The sequence below is a fragment of the Aquila chrysaetos genome, chromosome 16 (genome assembly GCF_900496995.4).
Source record: "Aquila chrysaetos chrysaetos chromosome 16, bAquChr1.4, whole genome shotgun sequence".
NCBI lineage: Eukaryota > Metazoa > Chordata > Aves > Accipitriformes > Accipitridae > Aquila > Aquila chrysaetos.
The window spans coordinates 12,640,707-12,668,235 of NC_044019.1; the positions used below are offsets into that span (position 1 = coordinate 12,640,707).

The 27,529-nt window shown below is 39.2% G+C and overlaps 1 protein-coding gene across 1 annotated transcript in view; it reads right to left on the reverse strand.

Annotated features, from left to right (window-relative positions):
- TRPM5 (transient receptor potential cation channel subfamily M member 5) overlaps positions 1 to 27,529 on the reverse strand; it is a 52,581-nt gene that overhangs the window by 7,891 nt on the left and 17,161 nt on the right. Inside the window, exons 6-20 of the mRNA XM_030038701.2 lie at positions 24,408 to 24,588; positions 21,897 to 21,961; positions 19,850 to 20,041; positions 18,432 to 18,534; positions 17,459 to 17,577; positions 16,479 to 16,829; positions 13,932 to 14,063; positions 12,755 to 12,878; positions 10,563 to 10,708; positions 9,671 to 9,783; positions 8,153 to 8,248; positions 5,488 to 5,746; positions 4,011 to 4,129; positions 3,353 to 3,485; positions 756 to 930 (exon numbers count right to left, since the gene is read on the reverse strand). Of these exons, the coding sequence (XP_029894561.1) occupies positions 756 to 930; positions 3,353 to 3,485; positions 4,011 to 4,129; positions 5,488 to 5,746; positions 8,153 to 8,248; positions 9,671 to 9,783; positions 10,563 to 10,708; positions 12,755 to 12,878; positions 13,932 to 14,063; positions 16,479 to 16,829; positions 17,459 to 17,577; positions 18,432 to 18,534; positions 19,850 to 20,041; positions 21,897 to 21,961; positions 24,408 to 24,588 (2,308 nt within the window). The remainder of the gene's footprint in view (positions 1 to 755; positions 931 to 3,352; positions 3,486 to 4,010; positions 4,130 to 5,487; positions 5,747 to 8,152; positions 8,249 to 9,670; positions 9,784 to 10,562; positions 10,709 to 12,754; positions 12,879 to 13,931; positions 14,064 to 16,478; positions 16,830 to 17,458; positions 17,578 to 18,431; positions 18,535 to 19,849; positions 20,042 to 21,896; positions 21,962 to 24,407; positions 24,589 to 27,529) is intronic.

Below are 27,529 nucleotides of genomic sequence, written 5' to 3' on the forward strand. Positions count from 1 at the left end.
TTCTGTCTATGGGAGATTTTTGGTTCCATCTATATGACCTCAAGTTTGAATCCTACTTCAATATTGCCACTGACATTTAGCACTGTTATTCTGGCTAAATGCTGTGGCATTACTTCAGACTTCTTTGGGAGATGACCTGTTCTGTATTTTACCTGCTTACATATCAGAAGTGTTGCCTTTGAACTATTATGTCCAAGTATTTCCGTGTCTTGTGATTATTTTTGTTGTTTTGTTTGAAATGTTGCACATAGGCAATTACTAGCTTTATTTGATTTGGGCAGCTTTACCTCCAGAGTCAATAAATGCTCTAGAGGAATATTTCTTCTAAAACGTAAGTGTTTGCTTATGGGCAGAACTGTACTGTTTTAACACTGTCATGTTAAACTACTGCCAAAATGTATGGAGATGCTATTATTTCAATTTATACAAGGTTATCTGGTCTAGGTTAAACTGAACAGAAATGGACTGAAGTGAAAGAAGCTATGCCACCCTTTAAAACTGCAAATCCTTGTGTGAATATTTCAGACAGCTTGTCTAAATAGGGCCAACTCTTATGCTCTAATGTAACTCCACAATGCACATTATCTCTTTGCAAATATACTATTTATATATATATATTATCATAGTAATGTGAAAGCTTTGGCCTGCAGGACAAAGATGAACAAAAAAAGACAATACTGGGAAGGAATTCCATGCTCTAATCAGAAGTGTGCGTTCAAAAATGGCCAAGTTAGGGGGGAAAGAAATTTCCTCACTGTCTATTTCATCCAGTGGAATCTGGCCAAATATCTGAAGGTAGGGACGATAAAGCACCCTTCTGAATATCCATTCCACTCGGCTGTCATTGGGATGAAGTAGAGCTTGAGTTGTCACACCATAGGCAATGAGCCACACACTCAAGAAAAACAGAAAGAAGAAAACATCCTTCATCTAAAAAAGAGAGGGGGAGGGGAGAAAAGGAGAAGAGGTGACTGTAATAGCATAGTCAAAGAACGGTAGTCTTTCTATATGAAAATGGCTCAAATAATTCTGTTTCTTTACAAGCTTGTTTAGATTAAAGAAGGTGGAACAGGATACAGTTCTATGCACAGAATTCCTCTCTTGACCTTGCTGTTGTTACACTGTTCTTCGCCTGTAATCAGCATTTTTCTTTGATAGCTCATTTAGATAAAGGCATGCTTTAAATGAAAAACTTGCTTTTCAATCATCTAACATTTAAAAATGAAACACATTTTATCTTTTAAGAGAATCTCATTGTACCTTTTAAATGCAGATTTTCTGTGAGATCTCATAGTACCATTGACTGCTATACTGTGAATTACAAGATTTCTGCTGCAGCAGTGAATCCTGGTAACAGTCGGTGCTCAGTGATGAATACTGAACCACTGATAACAGCAGACATTGAAGGCTGCAAGGATCAGGTAGCTTCTGTCTTGGGTTTTCAAGCTAAGTAATGCATCTGAGGGATTGTTTTCAGTACTTCCTGCTTTTAAACATAGTGTTTCTCTACAGACGCAGAAGTAATTGAATCCTAAAACACTTACTTAAAAAAAAAAAAAAATCTAATATGCATTTCAAGTGCAATAATTTTTCCCTGGTGGACAAGGAACACTTCATCCACTTCCCATCTAATCTGACAGAGTTCATTAGGGACTGTAGATTCATTTCAACTAGATTATTGGATTGTGCAGTTACCCAAAAGCATAGGCATTTCAGACCTCCAGGATGTTACTAGGAGTTCTATTAAGAACCATGGTATCTAAGCCAGGCAAGACATAGTTGATGTCTCTCTGACTTTCATCAATCTATTTTGTTTTCTGGATGATTAAAAATTTAGCAATGCTGCAGGACTGTAACGGTGTCATAGTTAAAAGAGAGCGGTGGCAAGTCTGGAAATATTTTTTACCAATCTGTAGTCTCTCTGTGAATGGGCATTGTTCTGGCATTGAACTGCCATTTTCGCAGCTACCACACTTGTTTCAGCAATTCTGTAGCGAGGTTAAAAAGGAGAAAGACAATAAGAGACAATCTTGGATTGCTTCTCTGTTTAAGTAAGGGAAATGACCTTGCCTGAACCCACCTGATGAACCTTCTGAGAAGGTATCATTTGCTGAAATAACTTTCACTGTTCTTTCATTTGACGTAAGGTTCAACATTGAACTACCAAAGCTAAGGCATTATGTTGGCTTGGATGGGGGTAAGATGAAAGGTCCCATTTTATGGCTTTGTCTAGGCTGCTGTTTATGTTCTTATTTGCATCTTCTTTATCTGTGTGTTATAGGACTTTAGATGCCAACATAGTAGACCCATCACCATATTTGTTCAAGGCCCTGGTTTAACTTGGTATGCAGCAAGGAAGGGTTAGGAGCTGTAGATCTGACTTGTTCTCTTACAATAAAAGTCTGATAATGCTGTAAGCTAGATAATGTTCAAGAACAAATATTTATTTGCCATTTGCCCTTTTGCTACTCCAAGCAAATGTCATGTTAGAGTTCCAGTTATTGCATTTGTAGACAAATCCAAATAGCTTGGTAGTTTTGTTTATTCAATGTATAGGCATGTTTAGACCGTAGGGCTTTTACTGAGCTCTACTGTGAGTCACAAATCAAGTATTTGTAGATTCTATAATAGCACTTACAATTAGATGAACTCCTATTAATCAGTTACCATGAGTTAATTGGCCTAGAGGATTAACATGCCTAAATAAAAAGCTACTTTAACATATCAGTGCATACCCAAGCAGAGTAACTGCAGTCCTACTGTCTCATTTCCTGCAAGAGAGTGGTAATAAATAAAAATCTTTTATCAACATCTTCCAACATAAGCTCACAAAGTACTAATATATGTTTTCATTGTAACTTGGAGCTACAAAGTACCAGTAAGAATAGCTCCTGTGGGAAACTTGCAACTATCCTTTTTCACAGATTTTTTTTTTCACACTTCTTGCAAATAACATAATCTATTTCCCCAAGCAGAGCAGAGTCATTTAGTAAATGCCCTGCCCTTCTATAAATGGCCTGTCCTCTGCCTGAGGTCTTTGCTCGGAATGCGCACAGCTTCTGAAGTAGGAGGAACAGCAGTAAGTCAAAGACACTCTACTCTTCATTTGTCAGATCTGAGGATAAACGATTAGGTAAGGTACATAGATTAGTAAATTGGGACCAACTTGGAAGGATCTATTTCAAACTTATTGCATCTAATACTCATGATAAATAAGGGAATATACGCAAAATGACAAGCCTTAAAAATATAAAGATAGATTATACACTGATTTCATTTGTAAAGAGAAGATTTCCTACTCTCCATTTTTGAGAAAGCACAAGTATTTATCTGAGAGAGACTGCGCACTTACCATCCTTTCCACAATTATGATCTTTGGTCCAAGTTGTTTATGAATTGCAAAAATATGTATAAGTCTAAGTGTAAACACCATAAAGTCAATGGCAAGTATTGTACGGCCAGCTTGAAAAGTCGAATTCAGCATCCTGCAGAACACATGAAATGAAATATCAGATCTCAGCAAGTACTGCTGAGAAGTATTTTCTCAAATATTACACTCAGTTTCCAGGCATAGCCTAGTTAGGAAAAAGCAAGTGCTTCAGGGCTGTGGTTGCATAAGCCTACAAAAGGAATGTGATATAATGTCTGTACATTGATGAGAAATAGCCAGAAGATGGAGGGACACTGTATTCTCTGTCTTGGCTTCAATGAGATTTATTTAAAAAAAAAAAAGAAGATATTATATATTGAATAAAAGTGATCGTCAAAAAAAGAAAAGCAGAGCTTTTCTGTACGTGAGTTTGAATATACCGATACGTCTTTCTGTGGTCTCTGGAGCAACTTCTATGATTCCACAGAATTTTAGAGGCTTTTATTGCAGAAACATGTCTCAAAGCTTGTAGAAGTAAATGTCACAGCCTGTCCTCACGTGCACATGAGACTCTCCTGTCGGTTGACATACATAGCCCTTACTACTGATGCTGAGCACATCACATGGAACAGATATATACCTGCAGGTTACCCCAATTACGAAGAGGAAGATGGTCACCATATCACATTTATTCCAGTTATCCTCCACATACAGTTTAAATTTTTTCATTAAATTTGTGTCTTCATCTGTATAGAAACTCTGAAAAAGAGAAATAATCATTGTTATTGATCTGTTTCTAGTTTCATTATTTCATTGTGAGTTTTAACATAATACCTATTTCCTTTTTCTTTTTCATTGCAAAGAGCAAAACCAAATTGCTAGTGTAACAGGAAAAAAATTTGAAAACATAAGCTTGGTTTACTGTCTTAAAACACAAAAGTTGGATGAAAAAGAAAAAAAATTCAAATCTTTTTATTCTTGTGATATTAGCCTTCAGAATTTTTGAGGCCTGATTTAAGATTTTGTCAGCATTTGGACTGTTACACAATGGAACAACTTCCAGTCAAAGTTCAGTTTCTAGACATTGCTATCTAAACAGCATGAACAGATTTTGCATTTGCATATTGGAATTGTCAGTGAGTGCACGTTTGGTTATCTAGGCACAGAGCTGGGTTTCTTAACTGGGTTTTAGCCTGGCACTCTTCATGTTTTACAGGTTTATAATGAAATGTTCTTTGATCCAAATATTTTCCATGTCCTTCTCTGATTATGGCCCTGCTGCATAATTTCAAATAAATTGTAACAAACTGGGATCCCTTTCACTGTGCCTATTGCCTAAATAATGAACACCTACTTGTTCTTCCAGAGTAAATGTTTATAACTGCTTTTTGTGCCTAAAGAGGACAGCTTTATGCACCCACAGTTGGCAACACACTAGCACCATTGTTCACACATTATTTTGGTTGTTGAGCTGAGGACATTCCAAAACCAGTAACTGGCAGAGTAATGGAGAAGGGGTTGGGGTTTTTTTGTTTGTTTGTTTGGTTTTTTTTGTTTTGGGTTTGGTTTTTTTTGTTTTGTTTTGGTTTGGTTTTTTTTAGAAAAGCAACCCCAAAAGAGATCTGCTAATGTTTTGAGTTGAGAAGTATCTTAGGAAATACACAAATAATCTGAATTAATTTACTTGGTTTTTTTAAATAGTCCCCAGTGGGGAAGAATCTCTTAAAAGGATTACAGTTGCCTGCTGTGTTTCCAGCTGTAGAATGTAACTTCAATTATTTGTGGTTGGAGGACCTAGTTCTGGGGAGTGAAATCAGAGAGATACTTTGCAAAGTGAAGGACACCTGAATCTTAGCAGCCCACTTGACTTGGCTATGGCTGGAGCAGGATGGAAAAACAGAGGTGGAGCTACAGGTTTGTATGGTGGAGGAAGAGCTTGCTCTGGGAGAGAGAGGTGGAGTGTTTTGGATAAGGTAAGTTCTGTATCACTCTTCTGTGCAAAACTGCACCTGACACTTGAAATCTTCACTCTTGTACAGTTATACAGATCGTAAATCTATTCAAAATATTGCTTCAAGTTTTACTGTGTTACTGCTAAGATGTTGTATGTTACTGACCTGCCGGATTTCTTCCAAGACTAGGGTAAAAACCCAGAAGTAAAGTATAATTTCTTTAGCAGATGGACCCTCAGGTGGAGGTGGCTTAAAGTCCAGTAAAAGGACATAAGTAAATAGAAACAGAAAAGCGAAGTACATTATAACATTCCCCATAAATACAGTTACAGGGGCACTCCAGAATTTTCTCCACCGAGTAAACATGAATGTCGCCCACGCTGTGTTTTCAGAAGGGTTCTGCTTTTCCAATTTACTATTTCCTCTGCAAAACAAAAAGAATATAGGCTTGGTGACGATTTCCTAAAATTAGTTCATGGGAATAGGCTCAGTATTGCTCTATATAAAGCTTCTTGTAAGAAAGTAACAGGCAGACGCTGGGGGTGGCAAGGAGGAAGGCTGTAGAAGGCAGAGCAATCGCATTACCATAGCAGAAATATTTCAAGTCAAAAAGAAAGTTTTGAAAAACAGTCACATCAGACGTAAATGCATGCTTTTGCTGTTGCAGTTTTGTTGTGTTAATTTGATTTGCAACTTCACTGTGTTCCTGCATGTAGCACAAACACTGTGCAAATACACAAGGAGAGGGGGAAGTGGGCTAATTGCTCTTCATCATCCTACTTAATAGGAAAGAAAAGCAAATGGCCAATGTAGTTTGTGAGTCAGTTCTTAATTATTTTGGCTCTAAAAACTTCTTGCACTGTTTGCATGCAGAAGTTCTTGTTGTTGCTGTGACTTGAAGCAATTTCTCTTTTTGACCAAGTCTCAAAAGTGCTGGATCATACTAAGCATGTGTTTCTTGACTATCCTTGCTGAAGACTGAGAGAGCTAGTGAAGGAATACTTCAGTCCTTTACACAACTGTAAGCGCTGGCATCTTGCCCTTTACAATTAAATTAGAGTAAATTGCAGAAAAATTAATATAGAAGCCTTTTAGCAAAAAAAGTTGACGTCGTAAATTATTTATTAAAGTAGTCTTTGACTATAGTGGAATTACACGAGTATTTTGGTAACTGAAGGGAAATTTTACCTGTGCATCTACAGTTGCTTTTGCTGTGTTTTGGAACATTAAGTGCGATCTATAGGCAATGGAAATTATCATGTGCAGAAAATGCAAGTTCCCTGTATTTGATAGCAGTCTGATCTTAGTGTGAGGTTTTGTTTCCATGTAAATTGCTCTCCTGTGTAAGCTAGGGATGTTATTGGATCTTTAATTTTGTGATTCTGACTCAGAGAGGTGTGATCTCTAACAAAGGACGTGCACACTAAAGTATGGTTTCAATTTACCTCACAAAAAATAAACAATGACTCTTCATTGGTTTTTAATTTCCCCTGACATTCTTGCTAATTATTAAATACATTTGTTACAAGGAAAAGTTTCTCCTCACAGCCAGTCTTTTCTATGTGCCCAATTCTGTACTACCTCTCAATTTATGACATCATAAGATACATTCCCATGGTAACAGGCTAATATAATAAACAGGTAATTGCAGCTTTACTGTAAGATGTTGAAATAGGTCTGGGAGGGAGAGAGCCTCTTTGTTAAAATAAATTGCTAAGATAATAGCAATTGGAACGCACAATGTAATGACCAAACTGCGCTTCACTAGGGATATGGAAGTGCTTTATGACATTGCTTACAAATAGCTCCCAAGAGGCAGATGCGTTTATACCTATTTTATACGTTAGGGAGAGAGAAGAACTAATGAATTTCTCCAATATACTGGCAGTTAAATGCCAGAGGTAAAAATAGAACCTAATAACTCTGACTTGGTCCATCACTTCATACCGTGGATGATGCTTCCTCACTACTGTTGTTCGCATATTTCTGAAGTTCTCTTTAAATCATTGAAAAGCACATGCTTAATACAAGTGCCTATTTAGCACTATTTAGCCATTGAGATGACGTTGTGCTAATCAAAAGTCTTCCCATCCTGACTGAAGTCCTTGTGGTCTCCCAGGTTTTGGCGATGAGTGTGTGGCAGAGGTATAGGGTGGGATACAGAAGTTCTGAATCACAGATCTATGAATGGCCATAAGCAACTGACAATCTTTGTGCTCAGTTACCCATTTGTGTAATGCTCCCTCTAACTCATAAGTTTGCTGTTGTACCTCAGGTTCCTCAGGCCCGCCCATCTTTTAAAATATAAATGAATAACACTGGTATGGTGGGAAGCTGACTTAATATAAAATTCTCAAGTACTGATGTTTGCAAGTACTTCTGTTGCTGCCTTTGTAGGAAAGTACATAGTGATGCGCTCAAATAACGTAAGGTTTTGCTGAGAACCTTCTTTCTGCTCAGCTTGGTAATCTGATAGGGGCTTAGTTTCTAAATCCAATGTATATCAGCCATCGTGAGCTGAAGGGAATCTCAGGAGATGCTTTTTGATTCCCCAGGTATTAAGCAGATTCCTTGTTCTGTAGAAATTACCTGCTCAGAACAAGTAAAGTTGTGTCTCCTTAAAACAGTGATATATCCATGTTTATTTTCTATATTCCTTTTAGAAAGCAACACAGCAGTAATCAGAGGGCATAGCACTGTCTGAGGAGTAATGACTTTCTTGGTCCTTCAGCTGCTCCTTAGATCATTAGCTGGTCACTAATCCACAAGAATTGTCCTGTTCTTTGACTGTTGTCACAAAAGTTATATTAACTAATGGTTTTAAACTTACCTATCTTCTTCCTTGGAAAAAAACAGAGTCCTCTCTGTATCTAAACTGTCCAGCTCTCTGAATGGCTCTGTCTCAATCTTTGACTGTTTTTCCTCACTGTAAGGAAACAAACTCATTAGTTGAAAGGTGATGGTTAGCAACTTTTTACTATGAAATTGGCATTCATACAGAACTGCTAGCATGTACTTATCTTTGACTTGCTCCACTGAGAAGCTATCAAATAATGTGTAATCCTTACCTCTGTAAATTCTGTTTATTTGCAAGAAGAAGGCTGAAGTCACCCACAAGATTCAGAGAAGTGATAATTGGCATGCTTCACAAAAATGGAGCAGGATGCTCAGTTTCCTCAGATTACTTGGGATTTGAGCAGAACTAAACCCCTCAGTCAGTCCTAGAAGACAGTACCCCAATGCTCTGTTCCTGGTTACTCTTAGTAGCACTTAAGTGAGGAAATGCCAGAAGCAGTAGGGAACACGGTGTCAACTCCTGCATTTCCAGGGAAAGGAGGCAAAAAATGTCCTCAACAGAACAAATTTGGAAAGGCTTACTTTGATTATGAATCATAATTTAAACCTTTTCATGAAAACGTTGCCAAAATTTCACATTAAATTACTTGAATTTGTGAATCTGGCAGCCACTATGACAAGAAGGTCATCTTTAGTGATACTTGCAGAAGGAAAGTCTTAAGTCAGCAGTTCCAAACAAGTTTTCCTCTTGCTTTTTAAGTAGTTTAACAGTTAAGAAACATATATGTCTTAATAGCATGTCATTCCATAATGCCTATTCTGATGATTTGTATATGATTCTTACAGTACTAGGAGGTTTTCTTAAAGTTTCAGTTCCTGGATTCTTATGACTACTGGAGTATCTTGGCTGCTTTTTTTTTTCTTTTCTGTTTGTTGGGTTGGTTTGTTTGTTTGTTTTAAGAAAACCTAAGATTCTAGCCATCTTCACTGTGACAAAAAGCTGAAAACTACGAACTCCAAAGCTATGCCTGCAGAAGACTAACACAGAGTTCTCATAAGACATTGAATTTGAAAATCTTAATTGATTTCATGTTGGCCCTGTGTTTTTAAGCTTGACTTACAGTTATCAAGGCTTGTGGCTGACAATACTGCTTTGTGAAGGCTGTTTTTCTAGATAAGATACTGAGGTTTGAACCAGGCATCTCCAGTCTAGAAATAGACGGTGCTACACCTGGAGATATTCCACACATTACTGTGTAGAATCTGGAGCTGACAGAATTCCAACAGGCTTTTCTGTGGACTGTGCAAAATAGAAGTGATCTATGTGAAATCATGGCATTGATCTTTTAAGTATTAGAATAGACGCTATTCTAGCACAGGACACACAAATCAGTCCTATAGAAAACTGATTTGGTTACTAGTGGTGCAGCCCTGTTGACACCCTGAGGCAGTATTACTGTTTTTATCACTTAGGTGAGAGATTTTGAGTCTGGATATTTTTTATGGCTTATTTTCAATCCCTTCTCTTGCACCCAAATAGTTATGTTTGCACCTGAATGCTATTAAATTTGTGTAGATTAGGAAAGGACACCAGAATCCACAGATTAACTTCAGGATCTGTGTGCTTGTAGACATGTCTCCCCACCATATCTTTGTCAGGAAGGCCTGAAAGTCAAGAAAACAAGAGATGGCTTTAACATCACACAAACATACATGCAGATGAAATGCACCTATGTTCTGTGGCTCCTAAAACAGGGAATGCTCTGGAAACCTGAAGAGCAGGCACACCTTCAGAGCAAACAGTTGCTCTGTGCGTCCTTCTGCAGATGTTGAGTATGCAAAGAATAATGAAGAGGACAGTGGAAAGAACAGCAAGTCAAGTGGAATTAAGCAACATCTGTAGTGCTAAGAATGTGCAAGTCAGGCACTGGGAGCTAAAAGTACCACCACTCTTAATTTGGTTTTGTGTACGTGGAGAGAACTGAGGTTGTGAGGGCAAAGCTGAATAGTAATTTGATTTAACTTTTATCAGCAAGCTCTTCTTTGACTCTGAACAAGGAGTTACCTCACATCTTAGAGCAGTTTCATTATGCCTCAGGCACATTTAGAGTGCTTTCCTGATGCTTCTCTGTGAGCAAGGAAGAAAGAAAAAGCACAGGATGGAATAAGGGCTAAACCTTCTCCTCAGCGCGCTGGTCCGTGGGCCAACTGGTTGAAAGGGAGGGGAAAAGGGGAACTGTGTTGCTTTGTCAAGGATGGGGTATAACATCCTCTTCATATGGTGCTAGGGGAGGGAAGAGTCCCCTCTCTGAAGAATATCTCTTAGGGGAATACATTTTGTGGGGTTCTTCAGTTGCTGTGCTGTGCTGTCCTCTTCTGTGTATAACATCATGCTTAAAGGCCCTGGGGGTAGAGGTGGTGAGGGAAGGGTCTATAAAACTTACCTGGACACCATCATGTGCAAAGAAAGACTTTGCATCTGCTTCTGTAGCCAGCTGAAGGCAGGTGGTTTTGCTCCAGTACTGATTTTTCCTTACCAACAGAGCAAACGCTCTCTCCTCACTGTTGTGGTAGCATTCACTAAACAGTTCTGCCAAATGAAGGAAACATAGACAAACAGAACTTGACATTTAAAAGAAAAAATTAAAAAATGAATGTAAGGCAAGAGAGTGATGTGTGTAGGGTGCAGCATGATGGCAGCAAAGCCTGAGCGCTACCAGATGCTCCTTGCTGCACCAGAATTCTGCAAGGCTGAAGTAGTTGAAAAGACCCCAAGAGAGCTAAAAGGAAGTGGGAGGGAGAGAGGAATGATGCTGGACACAAGAATAACTCACTATGACGTTATGCATGGGTGTACATGTGTTGGGGCAGAGGGCTGATGAAATAATTTGCCATGGTAAAAAAAAGTCCCTGTAATTTTAAAATTCTCACTGTTACAGAAAGGTATAGATTAAATTTGTCAGTACCCCCCTCTCACCTCTTTCTATCTGCATGCTCCCTTCTCAGCCTGGGGCCTCTAATGGGTTTGGGGTTTGTGGGTTTTTTTTCCTATTGTTGTTTGACCTGAGAAGAAAATTTTCTTTCTCAGTTCTTCTACAGATAGCATAAGAAACTTCTTGGAAACATGTCAGTATTTGTTATAGTCCCTCATTTGTAGCTGCATCATGTGGAGCTTTAGGCAGTATCAAGCAAAACTGTATCTCTTGTATGATCCTCTTACACTTCGAAGGGTGAGTTGCCATGCTGCCCCCACTCTACTGAATAGACAAAAGGAACAGCTCAGCTTTGGCTTATAGCCAACAAATCCTTGGTTTTAAGATGTAGCTATTTGACATAAAATAATATTAGTCTTGGTAGAGTGTTTTGGCATAGTTCTGTTTCCAGAGAAGCTAGTCCTGGAGCTCAGAAACTAGGACAAACAGTCCAAAAAGTCAAGGTTTTCTCATTAGACAAGATCTGACTTCTTGTGTCTGTTTCATTCTGCTGATTCACTTGATTATCTCCATACCTTTCCTAGGCCAGCCTACACCTTGTTGTTATACTGTGAGGGCTGGGGAAGGGACCAAGTTCTCTTAAAATAAGCTGATACACAGACTTCTTTTGCAGTTGATGTGGTATTTATCATTCTTAAAGAATGTTTGTTCTACTTAATATTGACAGTGTTATCCAGGCCAGAAATTAAAATTGCAGATCTAATACTTACCAAAGCCAAGGAGTAGACTTCTGTGTATTGGATTAGGGCCTGTAATTCCATGACTAAATTACTTGAGCCCTGTGATTATATAGAGCCTGACTCTTATTTTTTTGTAAATAATAATGGCCCTGTGAGAAGAGGGGAAAAATGTGATCTGTGTATAAATAATGTAGCAAAGTCTGCATGAGCCTTCAGCTGCTTGATGTACTAGCTCTAAGGGGAGAGAAAGAGCCTTTGTGTTTCCACGTGTGGCATACTTTAAAGCCCTCTGTTCACAGTGGTGCTGCCTTCAGGTATGGATTAGCTTGAAGTCAGATCAGCAGAGAAGCTTGTGTGCAGACATCTGTTTTTAAACCAGGCAAAGGGGAGAGGCCTTGGCATTCCAGCATTGCAGATGCCTGAATTCGTACTGCTGTAGGGAGGGGCAGCTTGTCCGCTGTGAAACCAGTCTGAGCCTTGCTGCAGTTTTGCAGTGCAGTTAGCCCTCTTCTGGGTGAGGTAATCTCAAATTATTTTTAGCAGCGAAGACAAACCTTAAAACTTGTTGCTCTAGTGTCCCTTACAGAGCAAGCTTGATATTGCAGGAAAACCAGGCTGTTGTGAGCCTGGAAGTGTGTTGGTTATTCTATCTTGCCCATCGCTGTAACACACCTTGTACTAAGATCAGACGCTTAAAACACCAACTCAGGTGCAGCAGGAGAGTAATTTCTTCCATGCATCCCAGGGGTCAGTCCTTGAACACTGATTTTTCCAAAATAATTGTGTTTTAAGTCATCCTTCTATGGTATTTGAATGTTTGGGACTGCCTGTGCTGCAAGGCTGTTAAATTATTCATGACAGTTGACCTTTTACAACTGAAACAGTATTTTTTTCACTTGCTTGCCTTCCAATGGCAGTTACTTCTTAAATTTTTGATGCTGTTAAAAAGGTGCCATTGCTTACCAACAGCGAGCTGCTCGTACTTGGCTTCTTTCATTATACGTGCTACTTCAGTCTCTGTCTCCAGGCGGGACATCTCTTTAAGGATCTTGCAGGCTGCCAGAGCTGAAGCTACACCCTCTGGTCCCTGTGGAATTGAAAGGGGTGCTGCCTCAAATACGAACTTGAAAGTCCAAAATGTCGATTGAAATGACAGTTTTGGTGATATCTGAGAAGTGAAAACCACATAGCGGTAGTTCTTGTGCCTTATAAGGCTGGAGATTTCTGGGTTTGATTGACCTTAGATGGGCCTGATTTGGGGTAGCAGTCAAAGACTGAAAGGAGAACAACATGTTATGGAAATAGAGCAAAACAGTCTCACAGTGCCTCAAACATGACTGTGCTGAGACCGTGCATAAAGACATATGGGAAAGGAGGGAGTACAGCTGGCAGAGGCACAACAGTGGCACAGAGCAAAGAAACGTGCCTTCTGGTAATAGGGCTCCACAAACACAAGGCCCTGCAAGGTGCAGATGTGTCTGCATGCACATACACTAGCTGAAGAGCTGTGCTGCAGTTTGTCCTTCCTTGTGAATTCCCCCATTGCCCGATGCAGCTGTCTGGAAGCTCAGGGATGGGGCCCGATAGCCACGTCTGGCTCTGTGGGGGGAGGGAAGCTATGGCATTGCACTCCAGAGGCACAAGACAGGGCCTGGGTTGTGGAGGGTTGTAAAACAGGAGCCAATTATGCCAGCTTGAAGCTCACCCTTTGAGAGCGTGGTGCTGTTGTTCCCTATGCATACAGCACGTAAGCTAAAGATGCTCGATTGCATGGTCTTCCCTCTCGGTCCTGCTAAAACCCAAACAACTGACCTATTGTAGAAGGAACAAAACCTGAGACTGAGAGTGGTGAGTCATCAGCAGCAAGGAAGAGGAGGGCCAACTCTGCAGCTGAAGTTCATCAGCAGTGTTTCAGGCTGTGCTGATTTACATCTGCTGCTGCTCTACCCTCCCTCTCTGTCAGGCCCTCTGGCCCCTGCTGGCACGAGCCACATGGAGATGAAAAGCCTTATAAATGCCACATCTCGCTTTTTAGAAACAAACCTATCTGTCATCTGAGCTGCAAGGCTGAGCAAAAAATATCTCATATACTTGAAATACGCCAATATTTCACCTGAAGCTGCTACAGCACAAAGCTTACCATAGCCCAGAAATAGTTTGCCATCTTGTGCCGGTTTTGAAGTACTGCCCATACAAACAAATCCCTCCAAGGATTTTCACTTTTCTGGTTCATATCCAAGGGCCCAGGTAATCGCTTTGTATTCATTTTATCCTGAAATATGGTTTGTAGAAATTAAAACCTGCTTTACATTCTCATACCATGCAAATTACATGATCTAAGCTGCTCTTGGCCTTGCCAGCTACTTCATATTCTTTTGATTTTTCTTTTTCTTTTCTGTAGGACTGAGAGGTAATTAGTTCATTCTGTACTGAATCAAAGGACCCTTGTGTCCCCAGTATAACTCAATATGTGTGAGAACGTTCTGGATGAAACCGTGACTCCATTGAAGTCAATGGTAAAGCTTTCATTGACTTTATTAAGGCCAGGGTTTCACTGCTGGTGTGTAATATCATACAAGACAAACCTGTGATTAACTAATCTGAGCTTGCCTTCACTTATATTGGATTCTGCTCAACTGCCACAGAGGACATGGTTTCAGAGAAAAAGGAACAAAAGGCATTTTATTTCAACAGAAATAAATCTCGCCAAGGCCCTGTACAGGACAAGAATAGAGTATGTCAATACCCTCTTTTTAGTCTTTCCTTTGAGAAACCTCTCCCTCATGCAGGGAGTATTTTAAGTAGAACAGTGCTTATTCCTTTAGCATTTGATAAAAAACTCTCCAGAGGAAGTGTGGCAACTTAGGTCAAGTCCTGAGTTGTAAGTATATTTAAAAACTGCCTTTATATCTATTGTGTTAATTAGAAGCAGCCAGAGTGGATTTTTTTTTTTTTAATAAAAGAAGTTTTTGTGAGGATCTATTTTTTCATCACTTTAAACTATGGGATTCTGTTAAAATTTATTTTAATGGCATTTTGGGGGGGGTGTTGGTCATTTGGTTTTTTTTGTTTGTTTGTTTGTTTTTCAGTTTGTAGTGAGCTATTTAATCAACTGAATTGCACTGAAAACCTTGCAGGAGACAAAGATATCCCAAAAGTCTCATCAGTCTTTGTAACCACCGCTTCCTAGCTTGAAATAAGACACACAATTTAGCAGCAGTGACACTGGTATCCCAGTACAGTGATGCTCTTTCTGTTGCCAGTGATAATGGGATCAAGCCACTGGTGGCAGCCATGGGAAAAAGCTTTTAAAGGAAAAAAGCTAGTAGGCAGTGGGGTGTGGTATCTGAATTGGGCCTTACTTACAGCACTTGGCTTTAGCTCACTTACTGCCAAATCCCACAAAGGTAGGTCTGGAGTCTGCTTAATGACTTCAAAGGTATTGCCCCAAACTGTCTGTCCTTTTAAACAAAGAAATTCTGACTAGATTAAAACTTACCTTTTCATACTACTAATTAATTTAGCTAGGCTTTATCAAAGCAAAAGTGATTGAAGCTCTTGAGTGAGAATTTTTTTTTTATTTTTTAGTTTAAACAGTTTTAAAATGAAACTAGAACTTGGCAAATATCAAAAGGTTTAACTGTTTAGTTTGTCTAAAACTCTGATCTTAATGAAATTTCTCTATACCTCTCTGATTTGAAATTATATGTCCAAACTTGTCTCCAATGCTCTTGCAAGAACTTTGGTACTTATAAGTTTCAATGTTAAACATATTGTCAAAATGCAAAAATGATGATATATCTATTGCACAATTGTGGGCAGTGCACTATAGACATTCCACAGCGGTACCCATCACATGTTATCCTTGTCATGTGTTGGCCAAGGTGCTTGCCAGGGCCACTTCACACAATCGTTCTTATTTCTTGCTGTGTGTTATGACACTCAGTAACAAGACTATAATGATCTAAAGGCAAATATCATGTACAGCACATTATTGAATATACAATCTACTCCTACACAGTATAAATCTGGGAATAGTTTTACGTACTAAGATTACCATTTTCAGACCTGGGATTGAAAATGGTCATTGCCTGCTTGTCTTTCTCCTAGAAAATTCTGTCTTTCAAGTACTTCTGCTTGAAGTTCTGTATGAGAAATGTAGACTGCTATTTTTATATCTTGTTACTGCTTAGTAAATGTAAATCCATCTCTTCATATTCCCCATGTATCTTTCATTGAATCTGTTCTTATGCATGTGAGACTAGTATGATCAACAGAGTGTTCTCCACATGCAAGGTGCTAGAATGAGGAATGGTCTGTGGGAGTTGCGCTAGACAAGCGTGAGATACAGGGGCCTCTGCAGATCATGAAACAGAGGCCATATCTTGGCACTAGTTCAAGGTACAGTAAAACCTTGCATAAAATCCCACATGCAGAAGGGGAGAAAGAAGAATCACAACCTACCCTAGAAATTCCTTTCTTTTCCTTTTTAATTTTGAAATTAAAAAGGCCAAACCATTTTAGCTGTAATAATAATGAGCTGAAAAAAGGAATGAGAGACTGAAGTAACCGTTTCTCTCATATTCCCTTTCCTTCCTTGCCCCACCCCCAAAGGCCAGATGTAGTTAAAATTTTTCAGATTCTAAATTGGAGGGGAGCAGGACTATGATGGAAAGCTGTAACTCACAGATTTCTTCTTCCCTCCATATCTGAGGTCTTGATAGAAACCTTTGCATGCATCATGGAGAAAATCCTTGAGAACTCTGGAGACCTCACTGAGAGTGAAGAGTGGGCAGATCTCCTTCTGCTCCTTATGCTGTTGACCAGTAAGCCCTGCCAAGGTCAGCTTGCTTTCTTCATGTTTCTTCAGTAGAAGTTCATAGAGGAGACATTTCTGAGAAATGGAACAGTAGAGTCTCTGCAGACGACTATATGTCAGGAATTCGGATATGTTAGCCCCATTGTCAATAAATAATTTTACAAATTCTGGTTTGTCATTGACCAGAGCATCCATCATCACTTCCTCCAGGTCACAGGACTAGATTGATGAAGGGGGGGGAAAAAAAAAAAAAAAGGTAGTTTTTAGGGGTAATCATGGATGGATGAGGAGGGAGGTAAGATTTAACATGAGAACATGCACATTTTCTCTTCCACCAGGTCAAGAGTGGGCACAATGAGAAAGAGAGGTAGAACTCTTCATTTCTCTGTGACAAAATGTCTGTGTAAGCATTAACGTTAAAACATCAACACAAATAGCATGCTGTAGGAGTTGTGGTGATGTGGGTAGGTACCCACTGCACTGGGTATTTAGTTAGAAACAGTGACATTCTTCCTACCATCTTCTAACAGCAATATCTGCATGCTTCTTTTGCTTTGTAAGCTCAGGTTTGCTTGCTTTAAAGTCTGTACAGAAGGGAGGGGAAGATTCTTGCCCCCAAAGAGCTCAAGAAAGAGACCATGACCACTGAATTATTCCTCTATCTTCAGCCATTATCATATAGGGGACCAGAAAGACAAATAGCCTAAGGAAGCATACTACCGCTGCCCAATCTCTTAGTGGAGAATGCAGGTAGTGTTAAAAACTGGAGCCTTCTATCAGGATGTTTCAGTGTCCTGTACACATTGGATTATACACTGATTGTCCTCTAAGGCAATAAAACCTGGTACCTTCCACTCCACGTCACCATTGAATATTTCACTTTTAGCTATGTCCACTCTATTCCAGGCCACTGCCAGCTTCAGTTCATCCAGATATTCCTGAGCCTCCTGACTGTGACTTTTACAGGCTGGCAAAAATAGGAAATGCAAATAAACTCAGTACTTTACACTTGTTATGTTTAATTTAATATAGTATTGGTAATTTGATTAGTGATACAAGCTCTCCTTCAGCTATCACAGACCTGTGGGTTGCTTAACCAGGAACCCTTCACAGCGGTTTTTTTTCCTAACTTAAGAAATATTAATAATAATTTTTGCTAGCTGAATTCTCTATTAAAACATTAAGTTTAAATGTCTGTAAGACCCTGGCCTCCAGAAAGGGGGGGATAGGACTAGCTATTGTTTTTGTCTTGTTTCAATTAGCACATTAGGAATAGAATGCCCTTTTTTCCCCATGCTAAATTTAGGCTAACAAACAATTAAGTTAACACAAACTGGCAGAGCAAGTAATGTTTTCTTTCAGAAGATACAGTGAAGATTTCTTGTAAGAGAAATGGATTGTGTCTGGAACTAAGGCAGTTCAGGTCTACTTGTGGGTTTTGGTTGTGTTGTGTGGGGTTTTTTTGTTGTTTTTTTGTTTTTTTTAATGACTTGTAATCAGAATAACTGCTCCAGTATATTTCAGTTCTTATATAACCTCTACTACTAAGAGAAGCAAGTACTGAAATAAAGGAGCGATTAAAATAGCACTATAAGATAGCATGAGATAAAAAAGCAAACGCTATTTTAAAGCAAGGTTACAAGAGCTATGGTAACTGCCACAGTTAATTTGTCAATAAGCAAACAGGAGAACTCTGCATCAGAAATGCAATCTGATCCAACAGCCAACTGAACTTGCTCTGGATAGGAATGAAATACATGTATGGCATAGAAGTCGTCAAATAAGGTAAATACTACACTGTGCTGTGTTTGTTGTTCTTACCTTTTACTAAAGCTTTTAAAATGACTGTGTCTAGTTCTTCTGAACCATCTTGCTCAAAGTTATGCAGAGTTAGAAGATGTTGGTGTGAAATAATGTTCTGAATCTATTGGGAGTTGAAATAAAAATAATTTTACGACTTGTCCTACTGCTATATATTAATGCTTAAGAGCCCGGTGGAGATCACCCATACAGTATTTCCCAAAGACTTATGTTCTAATTGTAAAGCTGAGGTTTGGCAAGAAGACAAACATTATTAGTTTCCCATATATAAATAAGTCCTAAGGCAAGGAGGGAGTTTACTGCCTTTTCCAAAATAACCCATCAGGATAGGAGGAACAGAACTTGGATATCCTGAGAATGAGAGCAGTGCTTTAATTAAAAGATTCTTCATTAACTCACGTTCTTATTTGACTCATAGTCATGCTGTGGCCAGCATACCACTAGTTTTGCTTTACCTTTTCCTGCTCTGACATTTAAGTTTTGCTCTCAGAGTTGTTTACTTAAAAGCATAGTCTCTAAATCTTCTTTGAGTAAAAGTCATCAAATATTGATACATACAGTACTCTTTCCTTCTGCTTCTCTATTTATTGAGTTTTCTTTCTCGCAGTGCAGCTGCACCGAGACTTTGTGACCATCTGGCAATATTGCTTCTAGATGCCCTTCCATCCCCTTGTGTTAGTGATCTGGCAAAGTTCTCCCTAATGGAATTAATATGTAGAACTTTTAAAGCTAAGGATTACGGCAGGGGCTGCAAAGAGTAAGTAGTGAGTCAGGTCAAGTGGACTTGGTTTATCTCGGAGGCACACAGTGCTCTTCAATCTTCACATAAAGACAATCTCAAAGTGTTTTTTTGTTTCTTAGACACTTATGCATAGTGGTTTAAGTCCAGCAATTGTGCCTCAAGACAAAGAGTAAGGAAAATCTGTGAATCTGTTTTGTCTTTCTTTTTTAAGACCACACATAACTGACAATAGATAGGATAATTTCTAAACACCCTTCATTCTTTTTAATTTATTCGTGCTTGCCCACAATTAGGTTTCCGTTTAACAGCTGTAGATCATGAATTAGGTCTCTTCTGTCACAGCTGCACAGGCTCCACAGCTGTGGAGTATAAATAATGCTTCATGTACTCCAGAAGGATGGTGGGGTTCCTGGGTGCTGGCTGTTACTTGAGGAAATAATTCAGGAAGGACAGAGCCCTAAGTGTTCAGCTGAATCCCCAGGACAAAGTTTGTATTATCAACTGAGCACTTGATTTTAATGTTAGAGAGGTATTCTATGATACTAGGAGCACTGGAGTACCCAAAACTTCTGGGCAGCTTCTTGTCAAACCTGTACTGAATGGACTACTGAAGATAGAAATGGTGGGAGAGAGATTGTGAATGTGATACGTGTAGCTATCAAACGTATGAGCTCACTGTTGCTGTCCATTGGAGAATGTCCTTCCACAAGAAGCTTTCTGCAGGGAATTTCTCCTTAAATTGCTTTTCAACAGCTTCTGGCATGACAAGCTGTGGGTCATTCATGAATGCAGCTAAGATGTCAGCTGTACCTCCAGACCCTGCTAAGATAAGCCAGGGAGCAGAATTTTCCAAACCGCTGCAAATTCTCTGTAGTTTAAAAAGTACAGTTTAGAATTCATATACGGAAAGAAAATGTTATTCAGAAGAAGTATTTCTTGCAGACTATAGGAATAAATGTGTACCTAAACCAGATTCACTATGGAGTCAGTCCAGACTCCTCTAAACTATTAGGATTTTCCTGATTTGGTAGCAGGTCTTCCATGTATAGACCCCTGACTATACTTCTTTTCATGACATGTCTGCTGAGTAGCTAAGCTACCTGATTTGGACAAACAATGTGTAAAACTTCTTTGTCCCTGACTCTTTTTTTTTCCCCTGCAGTTTGTGTTTTAGCATGGTCAAGTGCAAGAGGAGCACTATACAGAAATTCTTACCAGGCTCTTCTGGCTGCTAAACCTGGTGATATGTTCTGAAAATCAGGAATTTGCCTGTGGGAATACAACATTGGGCTACGGAAAAAAACCTGCTGAAACATAGCAACTATAAGGGTTAAAGGCTAATAATTCTATTACTTGTGCAATTAGAATGAGTCAGGCAGGTTGCTGAGAGAGGAAGGCAGAGGCCATGGCATCGTAATTGCAACAATGACTATTTGCTGCCAATCTATTTCTTGCTCTGGAGTTATGCAAAAAGCTAATGAGACTCTAAGAATCTAACTATTGATTCACTTGTTGTGTAGGGTTTAGGTTTTTTGTTTTGTCTTTAGTTTAGTGGTGGTTTTGTTTTGTTTTTTTTAACAACTGTTGTAGTCCTTGGTGTGTATTATCCAATTTGTATTTAAGAAATTGATATTCTAAAAAAGCACAATCACGCTCCAGCCAGTCACCTTTGGTCTCCAAGTCACTTTGTTCTCTAAAACTTTGAAAAGAGGATTTACGGGCTGTGATATGTGATTTTTCAACACCCAAGATATAGAAAACACTGCCATATTTAGCTTCTAGAAGGAAAGCTCAAGAGGGGACATAATCCTAGTTTAAACAGTGAGATTTCTAATACCAGTGTGTGTTTTAGTCCAGCTGACAAAGATATGACAAGATACAGGAACTGGAAACTGAAACTAGAAAACGTCACCAGAAATGAGTCATTATTCTGAAAGAGTTTACCAGGTTGCGTGGCAGAGTCTCATCACTTGGAAACTTTAAATTATGGTTAAATGTGTCTCTAAAGGTACTGTAGAGTATTCCTTTTCTTCTGAGAGTATTATAAAAAAAATGCCATGTGGACATACAGGCTGCTACAAAGTAGCAAAATGAAATACCAGTAAAAGTAAAATGGAAATTCAAAGAGTATCTCCTAGTTAACAGGTTAAGTTGTAGAACTACTCAAGAAAAAAATAAAAACTGATCCTTTGCTGAAAGAGATATGGGATTGTTAGCAGACAACTCTCCAGTCTTATATACTACAATGTATTTTTGCTCAGTGGAACTAGGACACCATAGTTTTAAATGGTGTATCTAGCAAACCTGATCTTGTACTTCCTCGGAGCTCTGTGACAGAGACAGTTGTCTCACTGTTGCTGGACAGCACTGAAGGATTAATCTTTTTTTGTATGTGATCTCAAGTAATAGCACAGTATTTCTATTTTGCTAGATCTGGAGCTGGCTTCTGTGGGTTTGTTTTGGTTTTGGATTTCTTCTTCCCACTATACAAGCTGGCAATGGAAGCTTTAATGATCAGCTGGTGCCTATTCAAAAAGAAATATTTCTCCCAAACAAATACTGGCAAACTTAATATTAACAGAATTCAGTTCTTAATGATGTATAGATATGAATTTTGACTTTATGTAAGGTGCCAATACATGTATTTGTTATCCAGCCAAATTTTCTGTTAATTACTTGGCACCAGTTAATTTGTTTTTCTAAAGTTGCAAACGGCTTCTTACCTCAAGTGTGCCTGGTCCTCCATTTACCAGTAAGCACAGCACAGGGATCTCAATGCTACCTGTTCCTGTGAAATAGATGGTTTAATTTTTAAGAAGTTAACAGCTTTCACAAAACTGTTGTGTTTTTGCCAACTCCTTGAAAATACTTCTGCTATGTGCTGTTTTGGTACCTACCAGAATGTGATCCTGCTGAAGGCAGGCAACTGCAGAAGCAAGTGGTAAAGGAAGAGAATAACACTGTGACCTAGCAGAAAGGGTCCTAGTCTAAGATTCAGGACAAAGACACTTTTGCCTCAGACATCTTGCATGATCCTGGTAAGCAGTCCAATCTGTTCTCACCTCAGTACACCTCAGCTGAAAAATATGGATGTTGGCACTTCTGTATGTCATAGCACTTTTAAACTTATTTATTTACTGCAAGGTGATCAGATAGTGGAATAATGGAGCTGTGTTAGGGTACAAGACAAGATTGTTAGGTTTTCAGAGAGGCAGCTACCATTATATATATTAAGATACAGTTAGAAGTGAAAAGCTGTCAGTTTGTCCCAGGTGTTATGCATGTGCCTAAGCATGTGCAGGAAGGTGTTGTGGAATCCAGGAGAAAAGCTTGATAAAAGGAGGATTATAGAATACGAAGAGGCCAGCTATGTAGACCAGCTAGGGTGAGAGGAGTCAGATATGAGTTGATAGGAACCATATACTCTTTATTACTGTGCTTCAACAGCTTAAAATTTCATTCAGCACAATCTGATGTGGTGATTAATAACATAATCTTATACATTTAAAAGAAATGCTAATGAAATATTTAACATGTCATGGCAGCAGGGGAAGAAACAATGTAGGCATCCCTGTCCTTAGCCATCCTCCCACAGGGGCCCACTTTTTATACTGTAAATGCTGACCTATGTAATCCACAGGTGACTATAGATTGGCCTAAAAGAGCTCAATTCAATCAGAACAGTAGCACCATGAGATGAATGCCTCTTTCAGTTGGAAAATAAAAGGCATTTGGTTCAAACAATTTTTTGATGTTTCCCTTTCTAGGTCTCCCACAACAGTGTACAGATCACCACTTACTACTTGTTGGATCTGTTGTGGGATGACTACAGAGATAAGGTAGAACTAAACTGTAGCGAGCACATGATTGGCAAGTAGCTTCATTTGTTTTAGTGGATGGCATAGCATTGCCATACATCTATAAGGTGATGCTCTAGTTTGAAGAGCAACCTCTGTGACTACAGGTTCCTCAGATATGTTTATGGCTTCAAATGTTCTTAATTTACCATAGATTTAGATAAAATTTAGCTGGGGAGGGGTGGGGGGGAGGATTCTGAGTTTATGCTTAGAAGGTGGGAAGTCCTTAACTGCAAAGAATATCCAGCATATCAAAAATTTCCTCAGAATGACTTCTAGGTATTTTTAAAACAGGGAAATTCTGCATGACCTTATTAAAGTGTTTTACTTCAGTAAAGTCACATAGCTTTGCTCAGCTGGGATATAAATGAGCTTAAATGAACATTGGTTTTGTTTATAGAAGATACAACTGAATTCAGTATGTTCCAGTGAAATATTTGTCAAATGAATCAGCATTTTTTGACAGAAAATTGTTCCAGTGAGATTTGTTCAATCAGATTTGGTTTGCAAGCAGAAAGAGGCTACTTTCTAATTCTCAGCACTGTAATCTCAGCCTACCATTACAGTCCACCTGTGGTCTTTCCTATTTGAGTCACCAGATAAGCATTCTTCAGGTGCATTCATACTCTCAGGTACATCTATGCAGCCATACTATGGGCTACGTAATAGAATATTCCATCGATGCATACAAGTGCGAACAAGTGAGCTCTCCCTTCTGTTTCAGCTGTGCTAGCACTACAGGTATTGCAGAAACAAAGGAAAGGTAAAAGTAATTGTACTAGCACTACAACTGAATTCTTTCCACAAATACCAGTAGCAGATCTGCCCAATACTCAGTTCTCATTATAAACAAAGGTCACATAGATTTAGATGGCCATTACACGCTACGTTGTTTACCCAGGATAAGATTTTATTCTGAAATAAATATGGCTCAAAATATTTCAGAGGGCTTTAGAACAAGTCTTTTCTTCCAGTGTGGGAGCAATTCAAGACCCTGAGTGCAAGAGGGGATAAAAGTATACAACAATGAACATCCATCTCTTAGAACCACTGGTTAAGGCACATAAAGCTGGATTTATTTTCCATTTGTTGCATTTTAAGGCAATTTGAACAATGCTTTGAAGATCAGCTTTGAGCTGTGTTTAAGGAGATGTGATAAAAGTTGGGATTTTTGGTTCAAAGAGCAGCTTTCTCAACTTCAGGAGTCACCTTAGTTCTGCCTCTTGCATAATGACTAATGTGTTTACTTGATCTTGCCTATGTAGATGGCTGTCCCATTTGAGAATTGGACTTGCCTTTGATAAGGCCAGGGGGCCACAAGTATCACTGTAATATCAGTATTATTCAAGTTAGCATGCCTATATAGAGTCAACTTACCACCATATCCAGTACGCTGTTCTGAAATATGCTTTTCCAAGCTGAGACGTAGCTTAGTGGTTCCATCTGGCTCATCTGGCATTATGTGATCCACCAAAATAAAATGGGAATGGTTGTGGTCCAGGGAATACAGTGGGCCTTGGATATTATCATCTGATTGGTAGTGTACAAGACTTTCATTCTAGAGAGAGGAGGAGAGATGTTAGTGTTCTCTGCAAAACACAGTCTATGGTTTTTATGTACTTCTCCATTTTTGTGGTGTCTGCACCATGACACAGCACACCACCTTTCAGACACTTGAATAGACTTTTTGAAAAGGGTAGAAAAGGAGCATGTGTTCCTTCTGAAAGGTGCCAGATTTGACAGCACTGAAAGCTGAAGGCTCTGAGGTTTCCCTCTTGGGCTCTGCAAAATACAGTGACATCAGTCATCATCTCTGGAATGTAGGCATTCATTCAGAGGTTTTGGAAATGTTTGTTGGACAAATAGAAAGGGGCCATGAGACCCAATAATTGTGGTTGGAGCTTTAATGTCTCAGAGGGCTAAAGTCTCAGCTGGTGTAAACAGGGGCAAACCTATTCACTTCAGTAGCATTTTGTCCATGGTTAGCCTAGTAGGTAAGTTAGCCTGATATATGAGGGTTATATGAGGTCTAATGTTTATTCTCAGTTTGGAAACTGCATTCTAAAAAAGTGACAGGCGGACTTTAGAAAGTGCAATCTTACTAACTTTTATTTTGGATGAGGGGTGTTATATCTTTAAATTATTTATTAATTAATTTTTGCATAAAATCACTGGGTAAATCAGAAGCCCTGTTACAGACTTTTGTTCTAAGGATTGTGCTATGTGTGGTCTTCCATACACACGCTTTTTCAAGCCCCCCTTACTTCCTTAATAAATCTTCCTTTCCCACTGTTGCACATCTACTTTGATATATCATTCCTAGCTGCAAGCCAGGCTGTAAATGCCTGGTTATTCTTTTTCATCTTCATAATTGCTGTCCTATTGCAAGTAAGCCAGATTAAAGCAATTGTTTAAAATCTGCATTTCCTTCTATTGTGCCTCTTTTCCAACTCCCGCAGCCTTTGATTTGATGAACAAAACTCAGACTGTCAGCATGGCTATTCTGCCTGTGTGTTGCATTTCCCTCCCACTAATTTTGTGGACAGACAGGTGTTAAAGCCTTTCTAGACATAGCAGTGTAACTATGCAAGTAGCCTATTTGTCATTAAGGTATGCCAGAGAGATTTATGTTCTGTTTTTTAAGAGCCAGATCTTATGCAGAGCCTTTCTTAATCTCAGCTTTTGGCAGCATCTGCTAGGAAGTGCAGGTGCCCACTTGAATCCTGGGGGAAGCCCAATCCAGGGGCTGTCCAGGTTATTCTCCACAGCCAGGGCTAAGGCTGATGTTGGAGAGGCAGCAAACATATCACCTGGAGCTCATAGCAGCACTACTAATGCATAAAAACATTAGGTCACCCAGAGGACAAGCTCCTTCATGCTGCAGGTAGAAGAGTTGATCATGCTGCATAGCATGCCTATAAGTGGCTTTCTGAAATGAAGCTGTATACAGTCAAACTGAAGAGAAATCTCCTTCAAAGCAAGGTGAAAAAGGCTATAATCAGGCATGTTCCTGTGGCTGCTTTCTCTGTCAGCAGCTCTGGGAAGAGTAGGAACATCAGAGGCTGTTCCAGGAAAAACAGTAAATTTGCATGTCCTTTACAGAGAGCAAGTGCCACAGATTTCTTCTACTTCCATCTCCCTGCCTCTCATTTTTTGGGGAAAGCTTCTTGACACAATTAATTTGCCTTCAAATTTTGTTTTGAGGGTGGGCCTATATTCTGCTGCCATGTAATGTGAAGCCTATTCGCCAAAGATGTGACCTTTGATTAGGAGCCAGGGGCACAACAACCAACTGAAAAAGGCCCTTGGGGATTTTCCTATTTATTCTCTGAAAATGTGGAAGTGATCTTTCAATGATGTTTAAAGCATACCATTAACACAGAAGAGGTGGGAGGGATCCACTGATTTCAGGGTTTGTTTATCTCCTTGCTAGGTGGATTGTTAGCGCTATTTTATAGAAGCTGCTTGTATTAGTGCCAAGTATAAAGAGAACTGGGTTTAGATCAACATCCCTGTCTATAGTTCCTTTGTCTTAAAGTTACTGACTAAAATCCAGAATGTCTTTGGGTGGAAGCAGTGCCAGAAGTCATAGGGTCAGGAACACTCTACACAAAATATTCCTTCACAAAGAATTCAGGCTTTAGTTAAGGGGGAGACAATGTAAGGCAACAAAAAGACCAGTGCACTTGTTTTGTAGCTGCTGGCTGGGAAAGATCCAGATGTATATTGATCACTTAGCCTGGGAAGGAAGTGAAATAGTTTGTGTTTGCCAAAGCAACTTTCCTGAACAAAATTCACAAATGTGATGAACCGAATTCTTTCCTCTGAGGTCCTTTTGGACCAGTTCAGCCACACAAATAGGTTAAAGTCTTCCAGCTGAAGAGTCCCACCTGGTAGAGCACACAGGTAGCTGTCCTTGGCAAAAAGGGTGGAAAAGGGGAAGTCCCATGACAATAAATTGTTGATATGGTCTGGCAGTCTTCCAGCTACTAGCTGGTACGTGGTAGCCTGTCTGAGAGAAAACTAGCTGTGACTTCAAAGGGCTGTGTTTGTCATTTGTTTCTTAGCTTCTGCAGAGATAGCACAGAGGAACTGTCATTCATTGTCATTACACACCTACTTATTGTTATAATATTCTGCTTAGTACAGACTGTATATCCAGTGACAAGAAAGTCATGCCGTTATTTTTTTTTCTCCACCTCCAGGTCAATTCAGCATCAACTTGTCTTGACATTTTCAGCAACTGTTTTGCTGGGTGATGTTTTTTTTAATCTGTTCCCCCCCCCCCGCAAGAACTTTGATTGCTTTGACCTGAATTGTGAAGTCCCTAGAGCTCCCAATTACTAGACGAAATCCTACATGGCTAGCATTTTTGGCCTGGTGTGTTGAGCAAGTTTTTGTATATTAGACACCAATTCAATGACTATTTAAGAAAACTTCGTCTTGAAATATTTTTAGCTTGTGTTCCAGACTAGAAAATATACTTTTTACAGTATTTA